Source organism: Patagioenas fasciata, chromosome 5, assembly GCF_037038585.1.
Source record: "Patagioenas fasciata isolate bPatFas1 chromosome 5, bPatFas1.hap1, whole genome shotgun sequence".
In the NCBI taxonomy this organism is placed as follows: Eukaryota; Metazoa; Chordata; class Aves; order Columbiformes; family Columbidae; genus Patagioenas; species Patagioenas fasciata.
This window is the reverse complement of record NC_092524.1, coordinates 8,238,681-8,261,131: the sequence shown is the minus strand read 5'-3', so window position 1 is coordinate 8,261,131 and position 22,451 is coordinate 8,238,681. Positions and strand designations below refer to the sequence as shown.

Genomic DNA, 22,451 nt, shown 5'->3' with positions numbered 1-22,451 from the left:
TGGTAAAAACCAAACACGAACAATGAGATGCCTCCACTAGCAAAAACCCTTCTCTGAATGAAACCCTAGAAGTACCCCCAGGTCAGATGTATATTCAACCAGAAACCTCATCCGTTACCACCCATCTCCATTTCCCTTTCCAAGCAATTACAACGGTCTCTCAAACTCTTACACATTCACCTGTTTTCTGAAGACTGTTTTACTCAAGCAAGGAACAAGTATGTCCTATGTATCTGCTATTCAATACAGGACTAGCTTTAGACTGTGTCACAAAAACAGAGTTTCAGCACAGAAGTAAGGGTTTCTAACAGCTACAGAAAAAGGTCAAAGTGGCAGTTTTCCTGTAGAACCATCAGAAATTCCTTCAAGATGCTGACAGCCTATGTAAGAGTGGATGCGAGGACAGGAGCACCCCCTTTGGCCCCCTGCTACCAGGCTGCTGTGGCTGCACTGTCCCAGCGCACTCTCCAGCAGGAGCAACTTCTGCTCAGCTAACACAGCGATTCCAGCGATTTCCATCAGCTCCCATCCCCGTTTCACTATTTTCTCCTATTCCATGTGAAAAGTTATGTCACAGCAGGCCTGGTAGCAATGTCCTTATAATACTTCACCACACATTTCCTTTCAGTTGATAGGAATAGTGCCATTGCACAGACAAAACAGCGCCTGCAAGAAATAAGGAGCAGGATAAAAACCAGATGGCTGAAGTTAAGGGCAGGAAGACAGGAGCAACGCTTGTAGGGAGGAGAAATCATTTTGATGAGCTGAGACTGTGAACATGGCTCTCTGCACAAAGGGAACACAGCCTGCCACGACACAGCCTGCAACAGCATAAATACAAAATGAAATCTGAATGAAATATTGTTATCCGTATCACCTAAAGGCTGAATTCTTTTCAAGCAAGAACCAGATGAACGTGACACACATTTTTTTAATTTAACATCAGGCTAATGCAGCTTCAGCTGTTTAGATAACTACCTGTCAACCACAATCAAAAACACAATTCTGAAAAATGTGAAGTGATCTGTAACACAAGGCGGGAACATCAACAGCATATTCCCTTACAATACATCTATACCTTCATGATTTGCTGCCAGCTGGTACAAGCCTTGGCAATGATAAGCATGACTCTTACATCCCAGTTCCCAAAAATCAGCTCCATCCATACAAAGACAAATGTTATCAGTGACAGAGGAACCCGAAACACCTATGCAAGCCCAGACGGTATTTAACACTCTGTCCAACATGGTTCAAATCTTGCTGAAGGAAGAGTATTTACGTGAACTGTAAGAACTGGGGGAACTTCAAGCACAATATATGATTCATAGTATTTTCCCAGTCCTTGCTGTGGTTAAAAAGAAAAGTTAAAACATTTCAGTCAACACACGTAAAATGTATCATTCATCACCATCTACACAGTCTTCAGATTAAACTTTTAAGAACTGCAAGCAAGATCTTCTTGACATTGCTTCCTAAAGTATAGCATAAATATTGTCATATCAAGAATGGATTCACTAATACTAATTTGATTTTTTTGAATAAGGATTTGATTGGTACAGGTAGCAGGCATTGATCCAATGAGCTTCTGCACCATACTTGTCTTGGGACTGTTTTCAATGTCATTTCAACTAAGGAACCGCCAAAATATATATAATTGCATTAATACAGCAGCTATTAAAACCACGGCATTTTTTTAATAAAGAAAATAATCACCAAGCAGTTGTGTTTCTTCTAAGATCCCAGAGGGACTCACTCTTGCTCCTGAACTACATATTTTTAAACGAGCTGGAAAATCCAAACCTTCCTCATGGAACAGACGGCACGATCCTCAACAGATGAGAACTGGCAAAGCAATACTGAAAGAACATGTCACTGACTTCTGCTGAAACCAACACAGCAATGTGACTAAAAGTAGTTAAACAATTAGGAAGAAAGATTAGAAAAAACAGTAGTAGACCCTACTTCGCCATGTAGGCAACTCCCTGGAGAACTCAGCTTCATGGGGCAAGGTTTTGGCCAAAATAACAAACTGTCCTTGGAATTCTCTGTGAAACAAGGAATCCAGAGCCTCACACCCCAGGGAGGTCCTATTATCTTCTTACTTAACATTGACTTAATTGCCTCTAAAATGCAATATCCACAATTCAGGAAGGGTGACAATAAATTGGAGGGGATCCAGGAGAAAACTGAGAGAAAAACTGAGTAAGTGTTGGGGGGGAATAAAGAAACAAGAAAGAAAACAGAAAAAAATAAAAAAAAAAGAAAAAGAAAAAAGAAAGCCTGGCAATAAACTTCAAAAGATGACTTATTTTTCTTAATATAAATAACATCAATAAATTAATCAAATTCCATCTGAATTCATACTTTGAAAACATTACTTACAATGGGATTTTCAGTGATGATGAGGCTATAACAAGATTCAGTGGCTAGAAACTAAAGGCAGCCCTCTACAGACCAGGAATAAGAAATAAAATACAAATCAACCACTCACGAACTTTACCAAGATTGTGCTGAATTTTGCCTCATTGGAAATCTTTAACTGTATCTTCTAAAACGCAACCTCTAGTTTCAAACACAGATTGAAAAAAAAGTCCCACGGTTTGTGTTATGAAGAGGTCAGACTAGCTGATTGCAACAGTCCTGACTTAATAATCTTCTATTAATCTTACCAGACAGATCAAAATACATGCCTGACCACTTTCAGGACCGAATGCAAAGTCATCTATAGGCACACCTATTTTGACGGTGTATTTTTAGCCTCAGACTTTTACCTCTAAACGTTGCAGAGATTGGAAGTGCAGATACATCAAGCTAAAAACATAGAAGGCAGGCGGCGATAACAAAACTCTCATCACCTAGAAAATACTCCTTTTATTTGGCAGAGTTAGACAACCAAAAAGGAGTCCGAGGCCAATGAGATATCCCGTATTTTTTCCCGCACTTCCCGGAACTTTACAGAACTCTCCGTGGGACTCAGTCGCTCCAAACGACTTGAAATGAGGCTCCGCACGCCGGAGAGCAGCGCTTTGGAGGGAAGAGATTAACAACCAACCTCAGCACGGCGAAAAACAACGGAGAAATAAAGGGCGCAAGGGGATGCTGGCGCGGCGCTGGCCGCCACCGCGGGCCCGGGGCCGCGTCTGCCGGCGCAGGGTGAGGTGTCCCGGTGCCCGGCGTGCCAGGGCCCGGCCGGCGGGACGCAGCTTTGTTCCGGCGGACAGCGCCGGTGCCCGCGGCCCCGCTCCCCTCCCCGAGCCGGGCAGGGACGCGTGAACTCTTGAACCCACGCTGCAGCCCAACGCGAGCCTCCGGGGCGGAGAGCAGCGGCGGCGGCGCGCCCTGCGCGGGGCGACCGCCCGCCCGTCCCGCCAAGGGCCGCCGAGGAGCTCACTGCAGTTGCTCCCCGCCCGCCCGGCTCGGCAGCCGTGCCCCCCCGAGACGCAGAGGCCCGGCGGGACGCGGCCCGTCCGCCCGCTCCCCCCCGCCCCGCGGCCCGACCGGCCTCACCCACCGCTCCGCGCCGCTGGGCCCCGCTTGGATGACGCCCCCCGCCGCCCAGCCGTGCCCCGCCGGAGGGAGGGGGCCCCTCGGTCACTTCGCCCAGGGGCGCCCTCGGTCGCCCACGGGCCAGGCCCCGGCCCAGACCCCAGCCTTTCCTGCCGCAGCCCCCCGACGGACCCTCCTCACCTGGGCTTGAGGCTGCCGGCGCCTCGCTCGTAGGCCCAGGAGGCGGCGGGCTGCGCGGCGGCCGGGGCCAAGGGGTCGGCGAAGCTGGGGGTCGTCGGGTAGTTCCTGTCCATCATCGGGGCAGGGCGCGGGGCCGGGGCGGCGGGGGCTCCGCTGGGGCCCTGCGCGCTGGGCGGCGGCGGGGACCGGTCGGGGCGGGTGGGAGCGGCCCCCCCCTGCCTCATGCGGGGCGGGCAGCGCCGCGGCCCCCTCGCCGGCGCGGGCCAGGCCGCCGCGTCCCGGCCCCCCTGCCCTGCCCTGCCTCCGCTCCCCTCCCCTCCCGCTCAGCTGCGGGCGGCGGCGGGCGGGCGGCTGAGGGGAGCTGCGGGCGGCGGCGGGGGCTGCGCGGCGGCCAGGCACAGACCCATGTCGGGCTGCTCTTTCCCAAGATGCACCTCCCCCGCCAGCGCGCACTGGGGCTCACGGGCTCCGGCTCCGTGGCCGGGGGGCAGGGAGGCCGCGGCGGAGGGGGCCGCCGCCAGCAGCGCCGGCGGGGGGAGGAGGAGGTCTGTGACTTGGGAACGGGCGGCCGCGGCCTGACGGCGAAGCGTGGCGGCGGCTGGCGGGGGGCGGTAGCCGCCACCGGGGCGGGGGGGCTGAAGGCGGGGACGGCCGGGCCCGGGCAGCGAGGCGGGGGAAAGGCCGGTTGCTCAGCGGGGCCGCGTCAAGTGAAGCGCTGGCGCTTTGTTGGAGGGGCCGGGGCGGGGCCATCTTGTTCCCGCTGAGGGGAAGCGGCGTCAGCGGCGGGCAGCGGCCTCCGGGGCGGCCGCCGCCGACAAGATGGAGGCCGATCGCCGCCGCGCCCCGGCGGCCACCCCGGGGCGACTGGTTGCCTCACGGGGAGCGCATTGTAAAGCAATTTGTAGGGCGGCTCTCCCGCCCTGCCCCGCCGCGGGGGAGGTGTCCGCACTCTGACGCCGCTCCCGGACGCCTCCTCCCGCGGTGCGGTGCACCGACCGGCCACCCTCCTCAGAAAAACTAAACCTTCCTCACAGGAAAACTAAACTGAGGGGGAAGATAGAATAAAATAAACGGTGACGGGCGCTGGGTGTTACTGGGAGAAGCTCGTTGCCCTGTTTCCCCTGAGGGCCGTTGCTTTGCCGCTTCAAGCTCCTGCGTGCCGGTGCGGTTTACGTTGGTCGTGGCTCTGAGGATGCTTTAGAGGTTGAATAATACGAAACCACAACGCTTTAGCTAGGTATTTTCCTTTTTTACAAGCTAAGTCTTTTGAAGGTTCAGTTTGTAGTACTCCAGGCAATATTGGACCACAGAGTGAAACGAATTTTGTAGTGAAATTTTTTTTTTAAAAAAAGGGGGGGGTCAATATTGCATAAGAAAACAGGAGGGTAAGAGTCTTTAGGAGTAACAGCTGGGATTCTGCTTTTCTCATAGCTGCTTTCAAGAAGCAGTGAAGTTAACAGCAGGAAGAAATGCACCCTTGGATCAGGAGGGAAGTGTGAAAGTCATCAGCAGCGACGAGACTGAGCGGAGTCACTCAGAGGCCAGGGCAAAGGGAGGAGGGAAAATAAGTATACCAAAGCCAGAAACCAGCAGAGTGAGTTTTCCTTGGGTTTGCATAAGTTAGCACCTGTATTGCTTGCAGCTGGAAGAGTATGTGGGGGGTGGGAGACCTTTCTTTGGGAAACTGGAGGGTTACTGTTTTACATATGAACGAGGCCTGGTGACAGAAAATACCTGCAGTTTTATGCTAATGATGAAGCTCTTAAGCTACTGATACTATTGAAAGAAGCATTTCCAACGAGGAAAAACCTATAGTTTTTTATTTTCCTTCAGGATCTATGTTAGTCTCCATTATAATATTACACTTGGAGTGCATTATTTTTCTCAACTGGGCCTGAGGGAAAGACAAGACATGGGCCTAAGTGATACAAAATGCTTTTTCCACCTAACTGTTCTGTTTGGTTAGCTAGAGTGAACATGTTGGTGTGGAGCTACCTTAGAGGTTCTTGCCACAAATTTGGAATGACATTAATAAATGGGAAAACTGCGAGCATTCGGTTTGATTTTTCTCAAGTAACGGCAACGTGAACTTTGAAGAGTACGATAATGTTGTGTATTGTCATTGCACAATATTCCTCTGAAGACAAGGGGGTGTGTGTCTTAATACTGTTAAATATGTGGCTATAACATCACAAACAACAAGCACCAATCCAGATAAACAGGCAGGGAAACATAGATGATTAGTTTAGACCACTAAATGAACTATTTGTCAATATACCACAGACATGGTGTTTCCTTGAACACTGTTGGGCTGTATCATGTTTCTTGTAATCAAATAGTGAAGTTGGGTGAGACAGAAGTTGTGACAGCTGCTAAGTGTTATTTCTTTTGTGTAGTTTTAATAGAGGTGGACTAGACCGAAAACTTCATTGCTGATATCCAGAACCACCAGATGAAGTCAGTTTATCCAGCAACTTGCTTTTCCTGTAATATAAATCTACTTGTCCTGAGGCCAGCTGGTGAGACTTCTGCAGTTTTCTTACTAAACTGGTCCCTGCTGCTTGTTGCCATCCTCTGTCTAGGAGTTTGTGCATTTTATCTTTTTGTAATCGAAAGAGATTTTGTAACACCATTCTCTGAGACAACAAAGTAGTCTGTTTAGAGTAAGTGCTTTTTCAGTGTCCTTGTATCCATGTTACTTGTGAACAGCTTTTCTGAAAGATTGGTCAATGGTAGAAAAAATCCTTTGAGAGATCTTTGAAGGTCCCTTCCAACCCAAACTATACTATGATTCTGTGATATTGTTAATTACATGTTATTTGTGTGTTTATTAGAGTGTGCATATTAAGATGTGTATTTAGAAGTCATATTAGACATGTTCATGATTCTGAATATTGAAAATATTTGGACTCTTGTGTTAGTAAGTAATGCTTTTCTTTCAAATGCAGCTATTACTTGCTGTTGAAAAACTGAGCTTTGGTGGGCTTTAACACCTTCTGAACTGTAGTTCACAACTGAGTTCCTACAGCCAGTAATGATATCGTATGTGCCTATCTCTCAAGTCAATAATGTAATATAATAAAATATTTTGTTGAAACATAAGCTAATACAATTTTTCACTTCATTTAAGAGTAAAATCTTAAATTACAGCACTGTAACGTAATCTGTGCAGCACACCAGCCTGCAACAGTTCCTTATTTCTTTCCCTAAACAATCCCCACTTGGAAAAACAACATAACAAATCCTTTACAGAGTTAAAAACGTCATGTGATAGTTGAGAGGCAGATTTAAGTACTCAAGGTAAAACTTTTTAATAGGAATGAATCATCTTGTGATCTTCCAAGCTGCAGCATGTGCTGCTGCCCACAGGTGTGGGGGGGCAGCCAGGCTGGGCTGCTCAGCAGCTCCCTGACACCCAAAGAAGGCTCTTTTCTATTTTCTTCCTGACCTACACCACCCTCCTGCTCCTAGTGATGCGCTCTGGCCACAACACGAGCGGTAAATTCACTCCACTGGCAAGAGAACATTTACTTTTTTTGCCAGAGGTAATTTTTCTGCAGTATCACTGAGCCGAGTCGGCTTGCTCAGCCCCACGTGAGCGCTGGCTCGGAGCAGCCGGGAAGGGAAGGAGATGACGGGAAGGAGAGGGGAACTTTTACTTTTCATTATGAGATGCTGATTTGGGTCCTGACATATTCAGTATAGAAATCTCTAGAGTCCAGGAGTGCTTGTCCACCTTTGTGGACAGTAACAGGCTTCTCTGCCCATATGCCAGTGCAGCCAGAATCAAGCCAGCTCCGTTGCAGAGTTGTCTTAGCTAATCTACTCTGCCCTTTACGGAAACTTTCCTATTTTCCTCTTTCTGTTTAAATAATTTAATGTTACACAATACCAAATGGCCACAGTGCTTTTTGAGGTCTAGTTTTGTACTTAAAGTAACTGTATGCTAAATGAAATGCAGGATCAAGCTAGTGGGTGTTGGCAGTTTTCCATGGTTTGATCATAATTAAAACCAATATATCGATCCCAAATGCAGGGCCAGAATAATGTTCCAGTTCATGCTTGATGTTGATTTATTTGTAACTGATTTTAGTTAGTTAGTTCTTTGTTTTTTAGTGTGCTATTATTATTACCCATGTTAACAGAAAAACCTCATCCAGTGTTTGAGTGGAGTGTATTTTGTATGTTATATCTGTACAAGACTGTCCAGGCAGAAGGTACATTACAGCTTCAGCAGTACCACAGATGTTAAATACCAGGAGAGCGCCACTAAGGGCCCTTGGCTTGTGGCAGCAGATATTACCAAATGAGGTGATTCTTCACAGGACTTTTAGCATCTTTTTTACTGCAGGTACAACAAACCTGGTTCTACAAGGCTTTTCCTCTATCTCTCCATCCCCATACGCCCTTTTCTTGCACAGGGAACGTTGCTCCTGTCCTTTGCCTTTCTGTGAGAGGTGATGCCTGGTTTTGATCTTGTCCTGGCTCTCTCTTCATGTTTAAGTGCCAAAAAATATATATATATTTGTCATTGTTGTTGCATTAAGAGGCTTTCAGCTCAATCTGTAAACTGTTGGTTTTGTGGCAAAAATTCCTGGTATGCTTCCGGGCAATTTTGATGGGCTGAAAGGAGTCATGGAAGAACAGTCAGATGCATTTGCTGGATCAGCAGCTTCAGCTGTTGCTGATTGAAGAAAGTAGTTAAAGACCACACAGTTAATGCAGCAGGTCCGAGATTACAGCTTGGTTGTTGAAAGTGGACAAAAAGGATTGTATTTCAGTCATGGTAGTACTTTATTTTGGAACTACCATGGTATCATAAATAGTTCACTAACATACACAAACATCTCAGTGGTTAGCTTTCAGTGGCTAACCATTTTTCAACAAAAGCTCTGGAAATGCATAACAGTCTTGTGCTGAGAGAATGAATATTCACAATTGTTTGAAAATAGCATTTTGGAGACTTGAGGACATTCTTTTTTTTAAAACTAACGTTTCAAAGATCAATCATTCAGATATTTTGAACAAGTTTGATCAGATAAAGTTTCAAGAAGGTCAGGCCAAAGCTGAGCTGGGCCTGGCTTACTAAGAAATTCTAGAAAAGAGCGCAAAGTATTATTTCTGCAACATCTTTCCCTGTTAAGAGCGGTGGAGGGTAGGCATCCACTGACAGATCACGGGTGCAGCACCTTTGTGCAGGCTTTGAATTGGGCTGCCAGGCTGTGCGATCTTCATGAGCAGCAGTAGGTAAGTAGATCAGATATTATGCAGAAATAACATGAGTATTGGTTAGGCCTATTATTAATCACTGGGTTTTTTTTGTTGTTGTGATTCTGACCCAAGTAGAAAATTGCAGTTGCTTAACAGATTAGATTTTGCATTTAATTTGGCATGTGGCCTCTTTAAACATAAAGCTAGGCGTTAAGAAATGTGTAAATAGGGAAGAAAAGTGCTGCCTTTGAAAGAACAGGCTTGATCTTGGAGCCTCACAGCAAATACTCTCTCTCTTTGCCTTTCTTTACATATACTAGTCTGTGCATTTATTTGATAAAAAGCTTAAGTATGTGTACAAACAGATGAAGCAAAATCTTCAGAATTCATTCTATTGAACTAAAACTAATCTGCTAAACCATGGTGCTTCTCCTGTTGTGACAAGAGATGACTGAGCTGATAGAAAGCTCACTGCACCGATGAGTGGGAAGTCCTTGTTGCCTGCACTTTCCTAATCCTCTTTCTGCTCATGTGGTCCCACACCTTCCAGGCTGCCACCAACAGCACTTGTGTTGGTTCAGCTCGCCTGCTCACGAGAAAGCTGCCATTGTTTCTGCTGGGTGATTTATGAAGGGATCTAGGAAGCAGCAGAAGTGGTGTAAGGGAAGTGGGAGAAATGAGCAATGACATGTAGGAAGAAGAAAACTTAAAACCTTCACTCTTGAACAAACTCATAGTTTTAACAGGGACTATTTTATTTCTTGCCAGATATTTTCTTTTGTATCATATCCATGCAGGGTATTTAACGTTCAATATTGGATGTTTCTGTATTCAGTACTTTGTAGTTGATGATCTTCAGACAAGTTAAACTGAAGCTGTTGGAACAACTTGAGCGATCACAGGTGTTTCTTATTTCTTAAATGAAGTGGGCACTGCATCAGAAACTTAAAACCTGTTGTAAAGCTTTTTTCAAAACTTGTGTTTTAAGTGTACCAGTTTCTAAACTGAAATATTTTTCTTGATTCTTTGAAGTCTGGCTGGTACCTTTCAAGTCTGGGCTTCTAGAGGCTCCTGGCATGTAGGCAGCAAGATGCCCGCATGTGATGGTCCCTTTTGTTTCAGTGTTTCTGAAGTCTAGGGGGTATGCAAAGAGCCCTAAGGACTCTGAAAGGAGGAGCTGAGGCCTTGCTATTTCTATGAAGAGACCAGGGAAGCTGTGCAAGAGTGGTTTTCAGAGAGTGAGAAGGGACCAAGTGCTTGGGAATCATGTCCAGGAAAGAAAAGAAAAACAGTTAAGCAGCAAACAGGTGAGTGCATGCAACAGCAGATTATGAATAGACACAGGAAAAGGAATTGGAGAAGAATAAAAGTTCAGTAGCAAATTATAGGTAGAACAATAAGAAAAGAGGGGAAAAAAAAGTGAATGAAAAGCTAAATACAAAGTAAAAATAGTTAATGTAGTTAAATATTTTCAACATGGGCAAAATTTACTGCATTAAAAAATAGCCAAAGTAAATTTGATACTGTTCCATTGTTTTCCATATAAGCAGTTGGCATTGTGAAGTTATGTGAAGTTCTGATAATGTATTATATGGTAAAACAGAGGAACAGTGTCCACCTGGGGAAAACTTGAGGTTATTCCCACAGGAGTCAACAGCAAAGTAAACTGTAGTTTAAACACTAATGAAGTACCATCGCTTCCCTTGCTGGTGCATCACAGGACCAGCTGGAGCGCATCTTCTGCTGACAATTCAGTATTTTGCCAGATTAGTCAGGGCAGTTTTGCACTAATTGTTTTCAGTGTTTCAAAGTGAATCGGCTAGCTGTCTATTAAATGGACACAGATTAAAAGTTAGATGGGAAATGTTATTAATCTGGGTTTTGGCGAGCTTTGTATGTAGTGTTAAAATGCTGTAAATCTACTCAGCTTCCATGTAATTTTCAGAATTGTTGAAATCCAGTAGATAACAAGCTTCTTTTTTTTTTTTTTTTAATTGTGTAGCTTGGAACTGTATACCTGAAGTCATACTATAGTAAACAGATGACATAAAAGACATTTTCCAAAGAACTGAGATCTTATTTTCCCAAAACTTTTAATGGGAATGAAGCATCTATACTCCACCAGCTGTATTCCAAGTCTCAGTTCAGTGGGCTGATTAAAAAGCTTCTTTGGATGTTCAGCTATAGGAGATTATCGTATTTTTGGGGGAGTTTAAGTGAATTAGAGCAGTAAGGTAGGAAGCTTCTGGCCAGAGTAGAAATTGCCAGTGTGACAAGAAAACAAACCATGACATGTTTTTCCCTGCTGACAGGTGCTATATGGCATGAAGAAGAGTGCATGCCACTACCAATTTAATTTAAAAATAAATTAATAAATCAAAAGGGTTGTCAGATGTTTTTAACTTTTTATCACAGGCTGATTTAGCATTTTCTCTTTTGCTATGATCAACCTCTATAAATATTTATTTGGAAATTGTTTTACAAAATAATGCAGAGACTAGTAGAGTTTAAAATATTCCTACCCATCCCCCAGCAAAATGACAGCACTTAACATCAAAGTTCGAATTACAATATAACCAGTGACAAAGGGCATTCAAAAGGCTCTCAAATGAGTAGAAGAAAATACATTTGTAAGCTTAAGTAACAACAGCTTTACACAGTCCAGAAATGACTGAAAACAATGAAAAGTTACCACCTGAATAAAGAGCAGGGAATTTGGGAAGATGTCCTTAATATTTTTGAGAGGAAAATACATGGAAGTTCTTCATTGTGCAAATGATAATAGTGATAAATTTGCATATGCTAGGAATTAATTGAAAGACATTGACAGTATAGAAAGAGCAAGTTTTTAAACCTGGGGTTTTCTTCCTGTTCTCTACAGCACATGGAGCAAGTGAGGAGAGCAGCAATAAAACTGTTGTTGGTAGATGAGACTCTGGATAGAAAGGTTGGGCTTTGATGTGTTGTTGTGAGGTTTTTTCTTTACATGAACCTGTACCATTGATCAAAGTGATTAAACAGTGTTGCTAATAACTTTATTGTAATTACTACATAGATAATTTTTTCTAGATAATTAATGCAGCTTATTCACAGCTGGTAATTTGAGGAAAGACAAGGAATTTTCTTGTGCTTTCCAAATTGGAAATAATACTTTTGAAGGGCAGATCAGCCTCAAACATTCTAGTTAATAGAAGTAGGCATCATTAAAACAACAGAACACTCCAAATCAGGTTTGGCAACACCATTGTGGTAAATAATTTGGCAGAGCATTATACTTTTTTATTAGCTGATGTGATCAGTTATTTCATTTTTGGCACCAATCCCAGTTCAGCTGAAGCCAATAAAAAGTTTGCCATAGACTCCGACAGGACCAGAATCAAATGCTTCATGACTTGCATTTTCATGGACTGGTATGGACAGGTACTTCTGTGGGAGACTTTGGGTTTGCTCTTCTAATTAATTCACAAAAACCCCAACAAAACCAGAACGAAACGAACCAACCAACAAATAAAAACCACTAAACTAGAAATACATAATGCTTATAATACTATTAATCAGAGGATTAGATAAGTAGTAGGCTTTATTTCACTGAAGCAAAAAATGGGTTTGAGTTACTTATATATACATATATATTTTTTTTTCAGTTGACACTTTTCTGACCCTCAGTTATTTGCTCTAACTAATAAACTGTCTGGATGTGTAATAAGTTGCATGCTGTAAGCTTGTATGGTGCTGAAAAGGCAACACAGAATGTTGTTTGGAAAACTGTTCAAAGGGATGGCCAGCAGCGTTTGGTGCGACGTGTTTAAACCTGTTCTGAGAGAAACAGAATTTAAGCACTACATAATTTTTCCCATTGTTTTGTTTAGACACTTGTCTTTTCAACTGTCGTAGCACATTTCTGTTAATTCACTTAGAATTCACTGCCTTTCCTGCTGGCCCTTGAAAGAAAGTCCAGAAGTCAGAACACTGATGATTTACATCTGCACACAAATTACATTAAACTTCCTGCTCTTTTGCTTCTAAAAAAACTGCTGCCTCTTTCTCCTTCTCCTCCCACCTAAGGACACTTAGATTTCTTGTTTTCTATGTTCTAATAGCAACTGCATTTCCAAATGGAACCACATACAAAATTTGGAAACGTTGCAACACCATCGCTGACCCCTTGTTCATTTTTCCTCTGCTTACTCTGATGAATCGGGAGTTCCAAAAAGAGACAAGATACAAGGTGAGTGTCTTGGGCCAGGATTCAGCGTATGGAAGATGAGAAACCCAAACAACTGCCATTCATGGGAATTTTCTCCCTTTACAAGGGGAGTTAAGTTTATGTTCCACTAAATGTTAAACTTTGTTCCTTATTTACGATGAGCAGAATGTGTCTTGCAAATCGTCATGTTACATGCAAGCAGTATTTGAATGTTAGTCACTGCGTATTTTTAGTATCTTCAGAGTCTAAAGTGCAGGTTGAGTAAATGTGAAGTGTTAGATCCTATAGAAGATGCAGTTTACTGACCATGGAGCTACTGCATTGATGTTTAAGTTACACCATCTTAACATTTTTAATAGATTTTTTTTTTAACATTTTTAATGATTTTTAGGAATAGTAGAAGCAGCACATTTCAAATTATGAAATAGGTTTCTGTACAATTTTTGCTGCTTATTTAACACGTGACTTTGCCAGATGTGTACGTTGCTGTAGTAATATTAGAGAATCTCTGAACTCTCACAACTCCTGTGAAATCGCTTTCCTTGAAAATGTTCCTATGAATCCCATTAGTAATTTTTGAGTCGCAGGAAAAATCTAGAGAAAAGTGTGCTCTATAACTCAAGATGCATGTGAACACATTTTGAAATGGTTAGCTGCATGAAAAGGAAATACGGGAGAAATGCTGTTGGAAGCTTATAATTCCATAGCTTAATCATAATTGTATTTTGATTAGCAACAGTGATCTCACACGACTCACTTATTTCAGCCTTACAGAATAGTAACATCCAAGAACTTCAAAATGCTTTTAGCAGTAGGGCAAAAGTGGATTGAAGTTATTCCACGAGGGGATTTCCCCATCTCTCAACAGGAAAGCAGCAGCTGCAAAGAGGTTTGTGACTTGTCAAAACCCAAATTTGATCCTGAAGCACTAGGAATTGGAACACAGTCCAGTGTCTATTGATATTACCTGGGTTGTATGTGTTTTTCAAAGGGCAATACCTCCTTGTGTAGAATTTTAAATGAACTCACTTTATATTCCAAGATTTTGAGCATTTTCTTCTTTAGAAAAGCATTTACAGATTAAAAATCTCATAGTAATGCTCTATCTCTCAATAGCACTGCAGGTTCTAGCATGTTAAAAAAACATAAAATGCAATGAAATGCCACATAGACATACTCAGCCTTTATAATATAAACTGCATTTTTGGTACCAAATTAAAATACCATTCGCCGCTGACAGCATGGGTCAAATGGGAGTCGGGAGGGGCCGAATTTGTTGCTTATTAAACAACTTTGCTGCATGTGTTCAACTACGTGTTTTATTCTACATAAAGCTATCATTTTCTTACCCAGCAGGACAATAAATACTTGTGCAATGTGCTTCTGTGGGGCCATTGATTTCACAAGATAACATTTCTTTTGTAGTTTAAAAATTTTGAGTGTTGGGAGACATTTATCTGTAAAACCTGGGTACTTTTTTAACACGGGACAAATCTCCAGCTATTCGTTTAACATCACCAACCCATAGTATTCGTTCAACACTAAATACCAGGTCAAAGCAAATCTCAAAACCGTTTGATAAAAGTATATTTTGTCTGAAGGGGTAATGTGCAATTCAGTTAATGGTTCTTTTTCATCCAAGACTATAATCACAAAAATACAACACATTGAGTAGTGTGTTAACCAGCAGTGTCCAAAACAAATGAGTGTAATCCAGAAGTGGTAATATATATACATTTGAAAGATCAAACAATGAAATTTTCATACTCAAATCTAATACTAGAATGAATAAAAAATTCACACAGCAATGAAGTGAACATATCAAACAACAAAGCAGACTTACAGTGGTTTAAAGTATTCATAGTCACAAAACCCAGTGTTAATAAGACCAATTAAAATACTGTTCCTTTTAAAGAAAAGAAAAGCTATTAATGAAACATCAATAATATGATGGGATGGCTCAAAGTGCATATGGAGGAGGGTGGCAGTACGAGATGTACTCGTTACAAATTCACTCCTCTTAGTGTGATAACCCTGCGCAAAGAACAGTCCTGCAGCCTCTGCAACAGGTCACCTCTCTTCCCAAATGGGATTTTCACTCGTTCCTAGTTGTGCTGAAGATCCTCCACATTTTTCTAAATTGTCTTGCAATATGCAAGGTAGCACACACTTTTTTTTTTAAAAAAAAGCATGTTTCAGTAATTCCCCCATCACCCCAGGAGGAGGTTTGTGACTAAGGAGCAGGAAGTGACATTGACTTTCTAAACACCCGTGGCCCTTTTGGGGGCCCTGGATAAGGGGGTGGTGGCAGGTCATGGTGTCCATCTGCAGTAACGGCTTGCTCGTAAGTTGGCAGTCCTGAATCATCGGTTCTCGGAGGAAGGGGGTTTAAAGAAAATTCTTCGTGCCTTCTGAAGATGCTGGATGAACTGTGTCGTCTTACATAATCCGGGTACCTAAACAAAAGTTAACAGCATTGCGTCAGCCTCTGTTTTAAATAGAAGAAAGAATAAGCCTTATTTGTTGGAAAAAAAAAAAAATTCCAACAAACCCCACTAACACAGAAAGAAACACCACTGCACAACAAAACCCACTTGTTTTCAATGATCATAAAGACCACAAGCCAAATAATCTCTCCAAACCACTTGGTACGAATAGCTCAGTAACGTGAAATTTATAGGGAAAAAGAAGCACAGAATCCTCCTATATTCAAGTTTAGGATAAAAGAACAAGGGGCTAGAGAATTGGTAGAGAAGCATTTCCTTCATTTCACATCTGAGGTGACTACATGCCGTGAAGAGCATACACCCTTCTTCAAAGAGTGAACAGAACGTGTTGAACTTCCCATTGCAGGCCCCAACCTATTAAAACGATTCCATCTTTTTACTAAGAATATTTTGGAACAAAGAACCTACAAAAAAAACCAACCCAAACAACCCCCAAAGGTACATCAGCCATGCAAGCATTGGTTTACATTTTTGTGTTGTTAGTAACTTCAGCCCCACTGCTACTAGTGTGCACGCAACTTCGCTTTCAGGAAAGGAGGAACTAGAACTCCCGCTGGATTCTCTGAGAATACAGTTAGACCAACACACAGTGATTTTTAAATTCCACTCTTAAGTGAGAGTTTGTTTTGGTGTTTATTTTGTTTTAAGCAGTGAAAATTCCTTACCCTGGTGGTTGCCTTGATTTGCATCTACTTTTGCAGCAGTAGAAGATAATCAGTACGATTATAACTAACAGTACTCCAGCAGTAACTAGACTGATGAGAAGTCCTGTGACATTAATCTTCTGTAGTGCTTCATCACCTGAAGATACAACATGGTTATTTTCATTATGCATTCCTTCCATCTACATAGGATACAGTACACATTGTGAAATATTAATTTTGCTGTGCTAGAAGGCTGTTCATTTCCACAGATGTCTAAAGTCTCTTTTCTGCACATGAAACCGTTGCGATGTCTGTCTTCTGATGCCTTCCAAACATTACTTCATGTATTTGTGGCTCTGATCAGGCTGTACATATTTCCTTAAGTCATACTGACCATTTTTTAATAAAACACCTGGCATTAGATTACTCTGAACATGAATCAGACTGTTATGTTACTGTTAAAGGAATGGGGGGAATGAAGAAGAGTGACACAAACAAAACCCCACGAAGCAGCCAAATTTTACTGATTGTCTAACAAATAATTGGACAAATGGACAACAAAATTAATATTGTTTTTACCTACAGATTTGTAATGGATCCCACTGTAAGACACTTCAGTGAATATGTTTTATTGTATCAAATAATGCCATATACTTGCACAGTTCACAGTGAATTTCAGTAAAATGATCAATTCTCATGTTGTTAACTGAATGCATGGAGTATTTTTAAGAATGTACTATTGTAACAAAGACAGAATCATGCAGTGTAAGAAAAGAATAAAAACATTACTTACCTACTTTTATTTTGGGGCCTTTAGTTGAATAGTCTTTCCAAAAATCCATCTAAAGAAACACAAAGGATCAGATTTATATAAAATATAGAATTGGCAGGCCTATAGACAAGTTTTTGTAATCTGGTACTGTGGGCAAAATGTAACAATGGCATAAAGAGGAGCATCTCCTGCTCACTGAAGGATTTGTGCTTATCCCTCCATATTTTTCTCATATATTGAAGTTTGCATAAAAATTACAATTTCACAGAGAAGAAAATGCCAGCTGGTGATAAAGTGCATTTTTTTCCTGCCTGACTACAGAGGTTAGCATATATTCTGACACTAAAAATGCTTACAATTAAACTTTGTAAATCCTTACAGAAGAATAATAACGAGGGAAAGTTCTTGAGAATCAGACATTTGCATGGACAGTATTTGAATTCGTATCAGCTAGAAAAATAGTGGGATTCATTTAAGAGAAAATCTTTTATGTTGCATGACTGTTATGCATTACATGTGTTTAGCTGTAATTTCTGCTTTTGCCACCCAGCAAAAGACTCCATCAAGATTCTGATTTAACTCTTCCATCTTTTCCTTAGGAAAACGCTGGCAATGACCAATTAATATGTCCACCTTCAGAATAAAGTGTATTCCTTGCTCTTTGTGCAGGTTAGCACAGAGCACACCTAGAATCACAGAGATTCTTGCTGCGAGCAGCAAGGGCCAGTCTTCAGATGATCATCATGTCCCATTATTGGACTGAAAGGTTTCTTATGTATTTTTCTCTTTTTTATAGCTCTATATAGGTAGTGATTTAGAAGATAATGCTATATGAATACTTGGCAATAGCTGAACTGCCGATTTGCTCTGTGCTTCCCTAAACGTCTTCTTTGGAACGATGCAAGGACATGATCAGCCAATTGAGACAGAGAGCATGTGGAACACATTCACGTTGGATGCTGGAAAGTTATTAGAGATTCTGAAAACACATATAGGTATATCCACAAGCAGTATGTCTGCAGTTTCATTTACATCTGTTTGCAGAATTGGAGCCCTTATCTAAAGTCTTTAAGACAATAGTACATATTCTGGTGAACTCACCATGTAGCTAAAGCAATAACACCATCTAATTGGGGCCTGTACTTTTACAGTAAAATAAGCAAGTATCTTAAGTGTTGCTTGCAGAAGCGCTACAGTATTTAGGTAATGATTTCATCAGTAACCTCCTTCAATATATTAAATTCAGTTTGAACACTTACCGTTTTATCAGGGTCTTCAAAAATTTCTCTTGCTTCTTCATAATTGCACAGCTCTTCAAGGCATTCTCTTTCCAGATTATCTGCCGTGAATGCTTCAAAATCAAATCTGTTATTCAAAAGATGCCGTCCAATGAATAAATTGGCCTCCTTTTCTGATGTGAACACTAATTAAAAAAAAGTTGATTTAAAACAAGTTAGGAAAGCTAAATTTTATATTTGTAAAGGGTGGTTAATATCCTAAAGGAGCAAATTGAGATCTTTTCTTCCCCTGGCATCTCTCAAATACATACAGGAAAAAGAAACATCAAAGTTTCCTCCTAAAATGTCATATTTGCTGCTAACCCTTCTAACTACACAATACAAAACAAACATTTTCCTTTCTCATAAAGCATTTCAGCTATTCCTTATACTGGCCAAGAGAATTTGATTCTCATGACAGCTGTTGTGCAAGCTTTGGTATTATCCCTCCGGGACGTGGGCACCAGTTTTTCACTGGAGCTCTAAAGAACAAAGTAACGGTCACATAAAGCAGAAATTCAGTCAGAGGCAAACCCAGAAAGGCACTGACCTACTGAAGGAAGAGGCAAGGGGGGGGGAGAAGGGGATTAAAAAAACAACCAACCAAACTCTTCTAAAGAATTCTCAATATACATTTACCAATATTCTGGTATCTGTTGGTTCCAATTTTTTTTTTGATGGAATTTGGATTTAAAATCATGACAGCAGAGTGCTACTCATTTTACATTTTTCTCCTTTCACAGTTGTGGCAGCAAATTTTACGCCAAGGCTGGCATATTGCAAAGTTTATTCATTTTAAATTAGTCCACGATAGTTTTATTGACAACAGGCACTTCTGAAGACATTGAATTCTTTTCCTTCTTTTGTGCTTACTACAGGCTCCATGAGGCCTCATGGAGTAAGTTGTGAGGTGAGATTCCAGAAGGGTTAGTGAAATTATAGAAGGCCTTGGGATACAGGAATGCATTTTCTCACCAGGCATTTTCCACAGTCAAGTCTTAGCCTGCTCTTGCTACAGCTCCTTCAAGAAAAAAAATATATCTTCATATGACAAAATTAGTGTTCTGGTTTTGTTTCCAGTGAAAGCCTGATCTGTACTCCAAGAAATTCAGACTATTTGGTTAAGCAAAATGACTAGAGGATTATTTTTGCAAGTGTAATGCAGAAACAGCATTGTTGTATACCAAGCCAGACGGCTAAAAAAAGAGATGAGATGCAGAATAAAGTTATTCAATTACAAATTAACTCTGTGTTCTTGTTAGCTTGTTTGACTAGATTATCACATCATTCAGGAATTTTTACTGTAATAGTTACTGTTAGATCTTGCAATGGTATCTCAAAATGGTTTGCTCTCGGAAAACTAAGAGAACTGCAGTGTAACTTGCATACAGGTTATGTCTTTAATATTATAGTATATTGAAGGAATATTACTTTATATATTTATAATATTACAGGATATATTGGACCCACGTGTGTACACACATTTGTGTAGAAAGGGAAATGTGTTATTCTAAAGTAATGGTAAGAGAATCTAAGCTTAAAATATTTATACTATATCTAAGAGTAACCCGAGAAAAGGACTTAATTCAAAAAGAAAGAAATAAATGAACAAACAAATAAACACCAAACCCACAAGTGGAAAGAGAAGATAATTCTATGGAAATAAATATTATCAGTACTTTGTTCAGTGGAAATCACGAGGATACCTTCAATCTTCTGAACAGGGATCTTCAGTATTGTTCACTACTGTTTTGTTCCGTACCATGCAAGCAGTATTAGCTATCCTTCTCAATTAGTTTAGGTAAGAATTGATAAATTTTAATTAAGGTGGCCTGCACAGGCAAGCTGCCTGGAGCCTAGGACCCTAATTCCCTGTCACACGTACACCCTTTCTCTTTCAAAGAGTCTCTATCCATTTATCTGCGCTTTTTTCACTTTGTATGATAGGATGTAGTCAAAGTACACTTATCTCCACCTCCAATTAACATAATATTTGGAGAATGAAACAGATGGATTTGAATGCTATCCTGTATGTGAGGAAACTGAATGCAGTCCTGCAGTCGTTGGGCCATGGTTCAACAAAATGGTAAACCAAATTTTAGGACGCCTCAAATTTATTTAAATATGTACCTACACAATGCGTTGAATAAAGTAACTCTGACGGTAAGAGTTGTTCAGAAAATGGTGAAGGGGTGACCTCTCCACGCAGGTACCCCGTTTTCTTGGCAACTGTTCTACTTGCTAAATTACTGGATGAAGAGTTGGGCCCTTCTCTTTCCAACTCTGTCTTTCAAGAAGGGTGATCTGGGCCTGCTGTCAGCAGTGGGTTCTGTGCTGTGCACTCACAGGGAAGGGGCTGCCTGGCAACCCAATGTTTTATGCCCCGAAGCAAGATGGATTTTAATGAATAACCTGTCTCAAGCATTTTTCCGCCAGCCATGTTTCCTGCTCAACACACTGCCCTGAAGGAGCCTCCTGCTCGCTGTGGTGACTTTTCCAAGTCTGTCTTAAGGCTTCAGCCACTCCTTATCCACTGAGGAGACTGGACAGCTAAGTTACAAATTCCTTTTTGAAGCCCTGATGCTTAAATGTTCAGCGTTACACAGCTTAGCATCACAGTGCTTGAGTCTTTTTGGGGAACTTCATTTGGTTTTACCCCAGTTCCTCTCCACTTCCCTCCCTCCAAAGAGAAGAACTGCAATAGCAGCACTGTATTTGTCTTTCAAGATGTCTTAAAGGGGAACTGGTGGTGAGAAAAAACACTCATTTAAAAAAAAAAACTAAGCAATTAAATCCTTTCAAATGCAAAGCAATTTTAGATCCACAGATAAAACTGTGATGTGTTCTAACAGTACCCAAGCAGTGCTCTCTAAATACAGATTTCAAGCTTTTGGAATCTTGATGTTATTTGGAGGATTCTGCTTATAACAGTGACAATAATCTCTGAGACTTGGAAAGAGCTCAGTTGTCCCAATCTGCACTTATTACTGGATCTGATTAATATTTAATATTGACATCCAAGCCAATTATCTCTCATTTCAGCAAAAGATATTCAAATATTCTAAAATTAAACAGAAAACGGCTTAATTTTTGTAATGAAGTAAAAAAACAAGAACCAAAACCCCACACAACTATGCACATACCTAAAAAGATTTCTCAGCAGAAGCAAAGTTAGATACAGTTTTGGAAAGTATAAAACCATGTTAAAAGTTACCGTCTTTCCATTCAGGTTGCTTCAGGTTACTTAATCCCCCTGCGCAGTGAGGAAACGCAAAGATCATCCCATGTAGTTGACACAGCAGCACCAAAACCGCAAACATGGCTTGGTATCTGTCAGGCAGAAACTAACCCGAGTTAGGAGAAAAATGACAACGCAACCTTCCAAAGTGTCCCCGATGACCCCTGAGTGAATCCTACAAATGAAGTCATCCAACGCAAGCACCTACACGCAGCGCAGGCTGATGGTTCCCTAGAAGAACAACGCGGATCCAAACTGGTCCTGCGTGTCTCTCAGTAAGTTTCCGTTGCATAAGAGCCGCACATGTCACCGGGCGATCCTCCTGCTCCGCTCGGCTCTGCCGGGGCTGAGCGCGGTTGTTTGGGGATTTAACGGGGGAAGGCGGCACACGGGGGCTGCAGGGACCCTCCCAAACTGCCCACAGCAGGTTCTAAGAGTTCCCCGACGCAAACAGAAACCATTTGTCTGGAGAAAGCCATTGCCAACCTCCTCCCACCTAGATAGCTGTAGAAAATAAGAATTCTGAATTCTTCCGAGGGTCCGACATAGGGAAAAACCACGCTCGCTGCCTGCAGCAGAGCCGCGCGGCGTCCACCCGCGACACCGAGGGCACAGTGGCCCCTTCTCGCCGCCGGGACCTTCCCTCAGGGGTTCCCCGGTTCCTCCCCGGCCCGCCCGTGGCGAAGGCACAGCGCCCGGCCGCCGGCCCCAGTCGCACAGGTTCCGGGGGAGCGGGAGGCGTCAGCCGGGAAGCGCCCCCCGTCCCGCAGCCCGGCGCGGTGGGGAGAAGGGGCGCCGGGTCCCGCTTCCCGCCGCACGGCCTTACCTGTCCTGGCGGAGCTTCGGCGGCGACCCGAGGCGAGTGGCTGGCGGGGCAGCCTCTGCCAGGGCTGCGGCGGGACTTCCTG

The 22,451-nt window shown here is 42.3% G+C and overlaps 2 protein-coding genes and 1 long non-coding RNA gene across 8 annotated transcripts in view; 1 reads left to right on the top strand and 2 right to left on the bottom strand.

Annotated features, from left to right (window-relative positions):
* The window catches only part of QSER1 (glutamine and serine rich 1), a 46,219-nt gene extending 42,327 nt beyond the window's left edge, over positions 1-3,892 (bottom strand). Inside the window, exon 1 of the mRNA XM_065838070.2 lies at positions 3,688-3,892. Coding sequence (XP_065694142.2) covers positions 3,688-3,803 — 116 coding nt within the window. The 5' untranslated portion in view covers positions 3,804-3,892. The remainder of the gene's footprint in view (positions 1-3,687) is intronic.
* A 1,184-nt stretch (positions 3,893-5,076) lies between these two features.
* LOC136102591 (uncharacterized) lies at positions 5,077-19,550 on the top strand. Of its 5 annotated transcripts, none has more exons than XR_011739257.1 (4): positions 5,077-5,281; positions 6,084-6,206; positions 10,021-10,205; positions 12,999-17,058. It is a non-coding gene; the product is annotated as an uncharacterized lncRNA (long non-coding RNA). The 5 variants fall into 5 exon arrangements; XR_011739259.1 differs by lacking the exon at positions 10,021-10,205 and adding an exon at positions 17,825-19,550 and having other exon boundaries at positions 5,082-5,281; positions 12,999-13,126; XR_011739258.1 differs by lacking the exon at positions 10,021-10,205 and adding an exon at positions 17,628-17,807 and having other exon boundaries at positions 5,082-5,281; positions 12,999-13,126.
* PRRG4 (proline rich and Gla domain 4) lies at positions 15,335-22,451 on the bottom strand. Of its 2 annotated transcripts, none has more exons than XM_065839787.2 (6): positions 22,370-22,451; positions 21,520-21,635; positions 18,288-18,451; positions 17,050-17,098; positions 16,278-16,413; positions 15,335-15,561 (listed from the first exon to the last, which is right to left on the bottom strand). In XM_065839787.2, exons 2-6 carry the CDS (start codon positions 21,623-21,625, stop codon positions 15,339-15,341), a joined length of 678 nt encoding a protein of 225 aa, XP_065695859.1. In that variant the 5' UTR covers positions 21,626-21,635; positions 22,370-22,451; the 3' UTR covers positions 15,335-15,338. The 2 variants fall into 2 exon arrangements, with proteins under 2 accessions (XP_065695859.1, XP_071664951.1); XM_071808850.1 differs by lacking the exon at positions 22,370-22,451 and adding an exon at positions 21,752-21,962.

Excerpts from the sequence above, each read along its gene's own strand:
- PRRG4 (XM_065839787.2), bottom strand. The coding sequence starts at position 21,625 with ATGTTTGCGGTTTTGGTGCTGCTGTGTCAACTACATGGGATGATCTTT. Across the intron at positions 18,452-21,519 it reads GCAACCTGAATGGAAAGACG|TGTTCACATCAGAAAAGGAG; the intron begins GTAACTTTTAAC and ends TTTTTTAATTAG. Across the intron at positions 15,562-16,277 it reads AAATCAAGGCAACCACCAGG|GTACCCGGATTATGTAAGAC; the intron begins GTAAGGAATTTT and ends ACTTTTGTTTAG.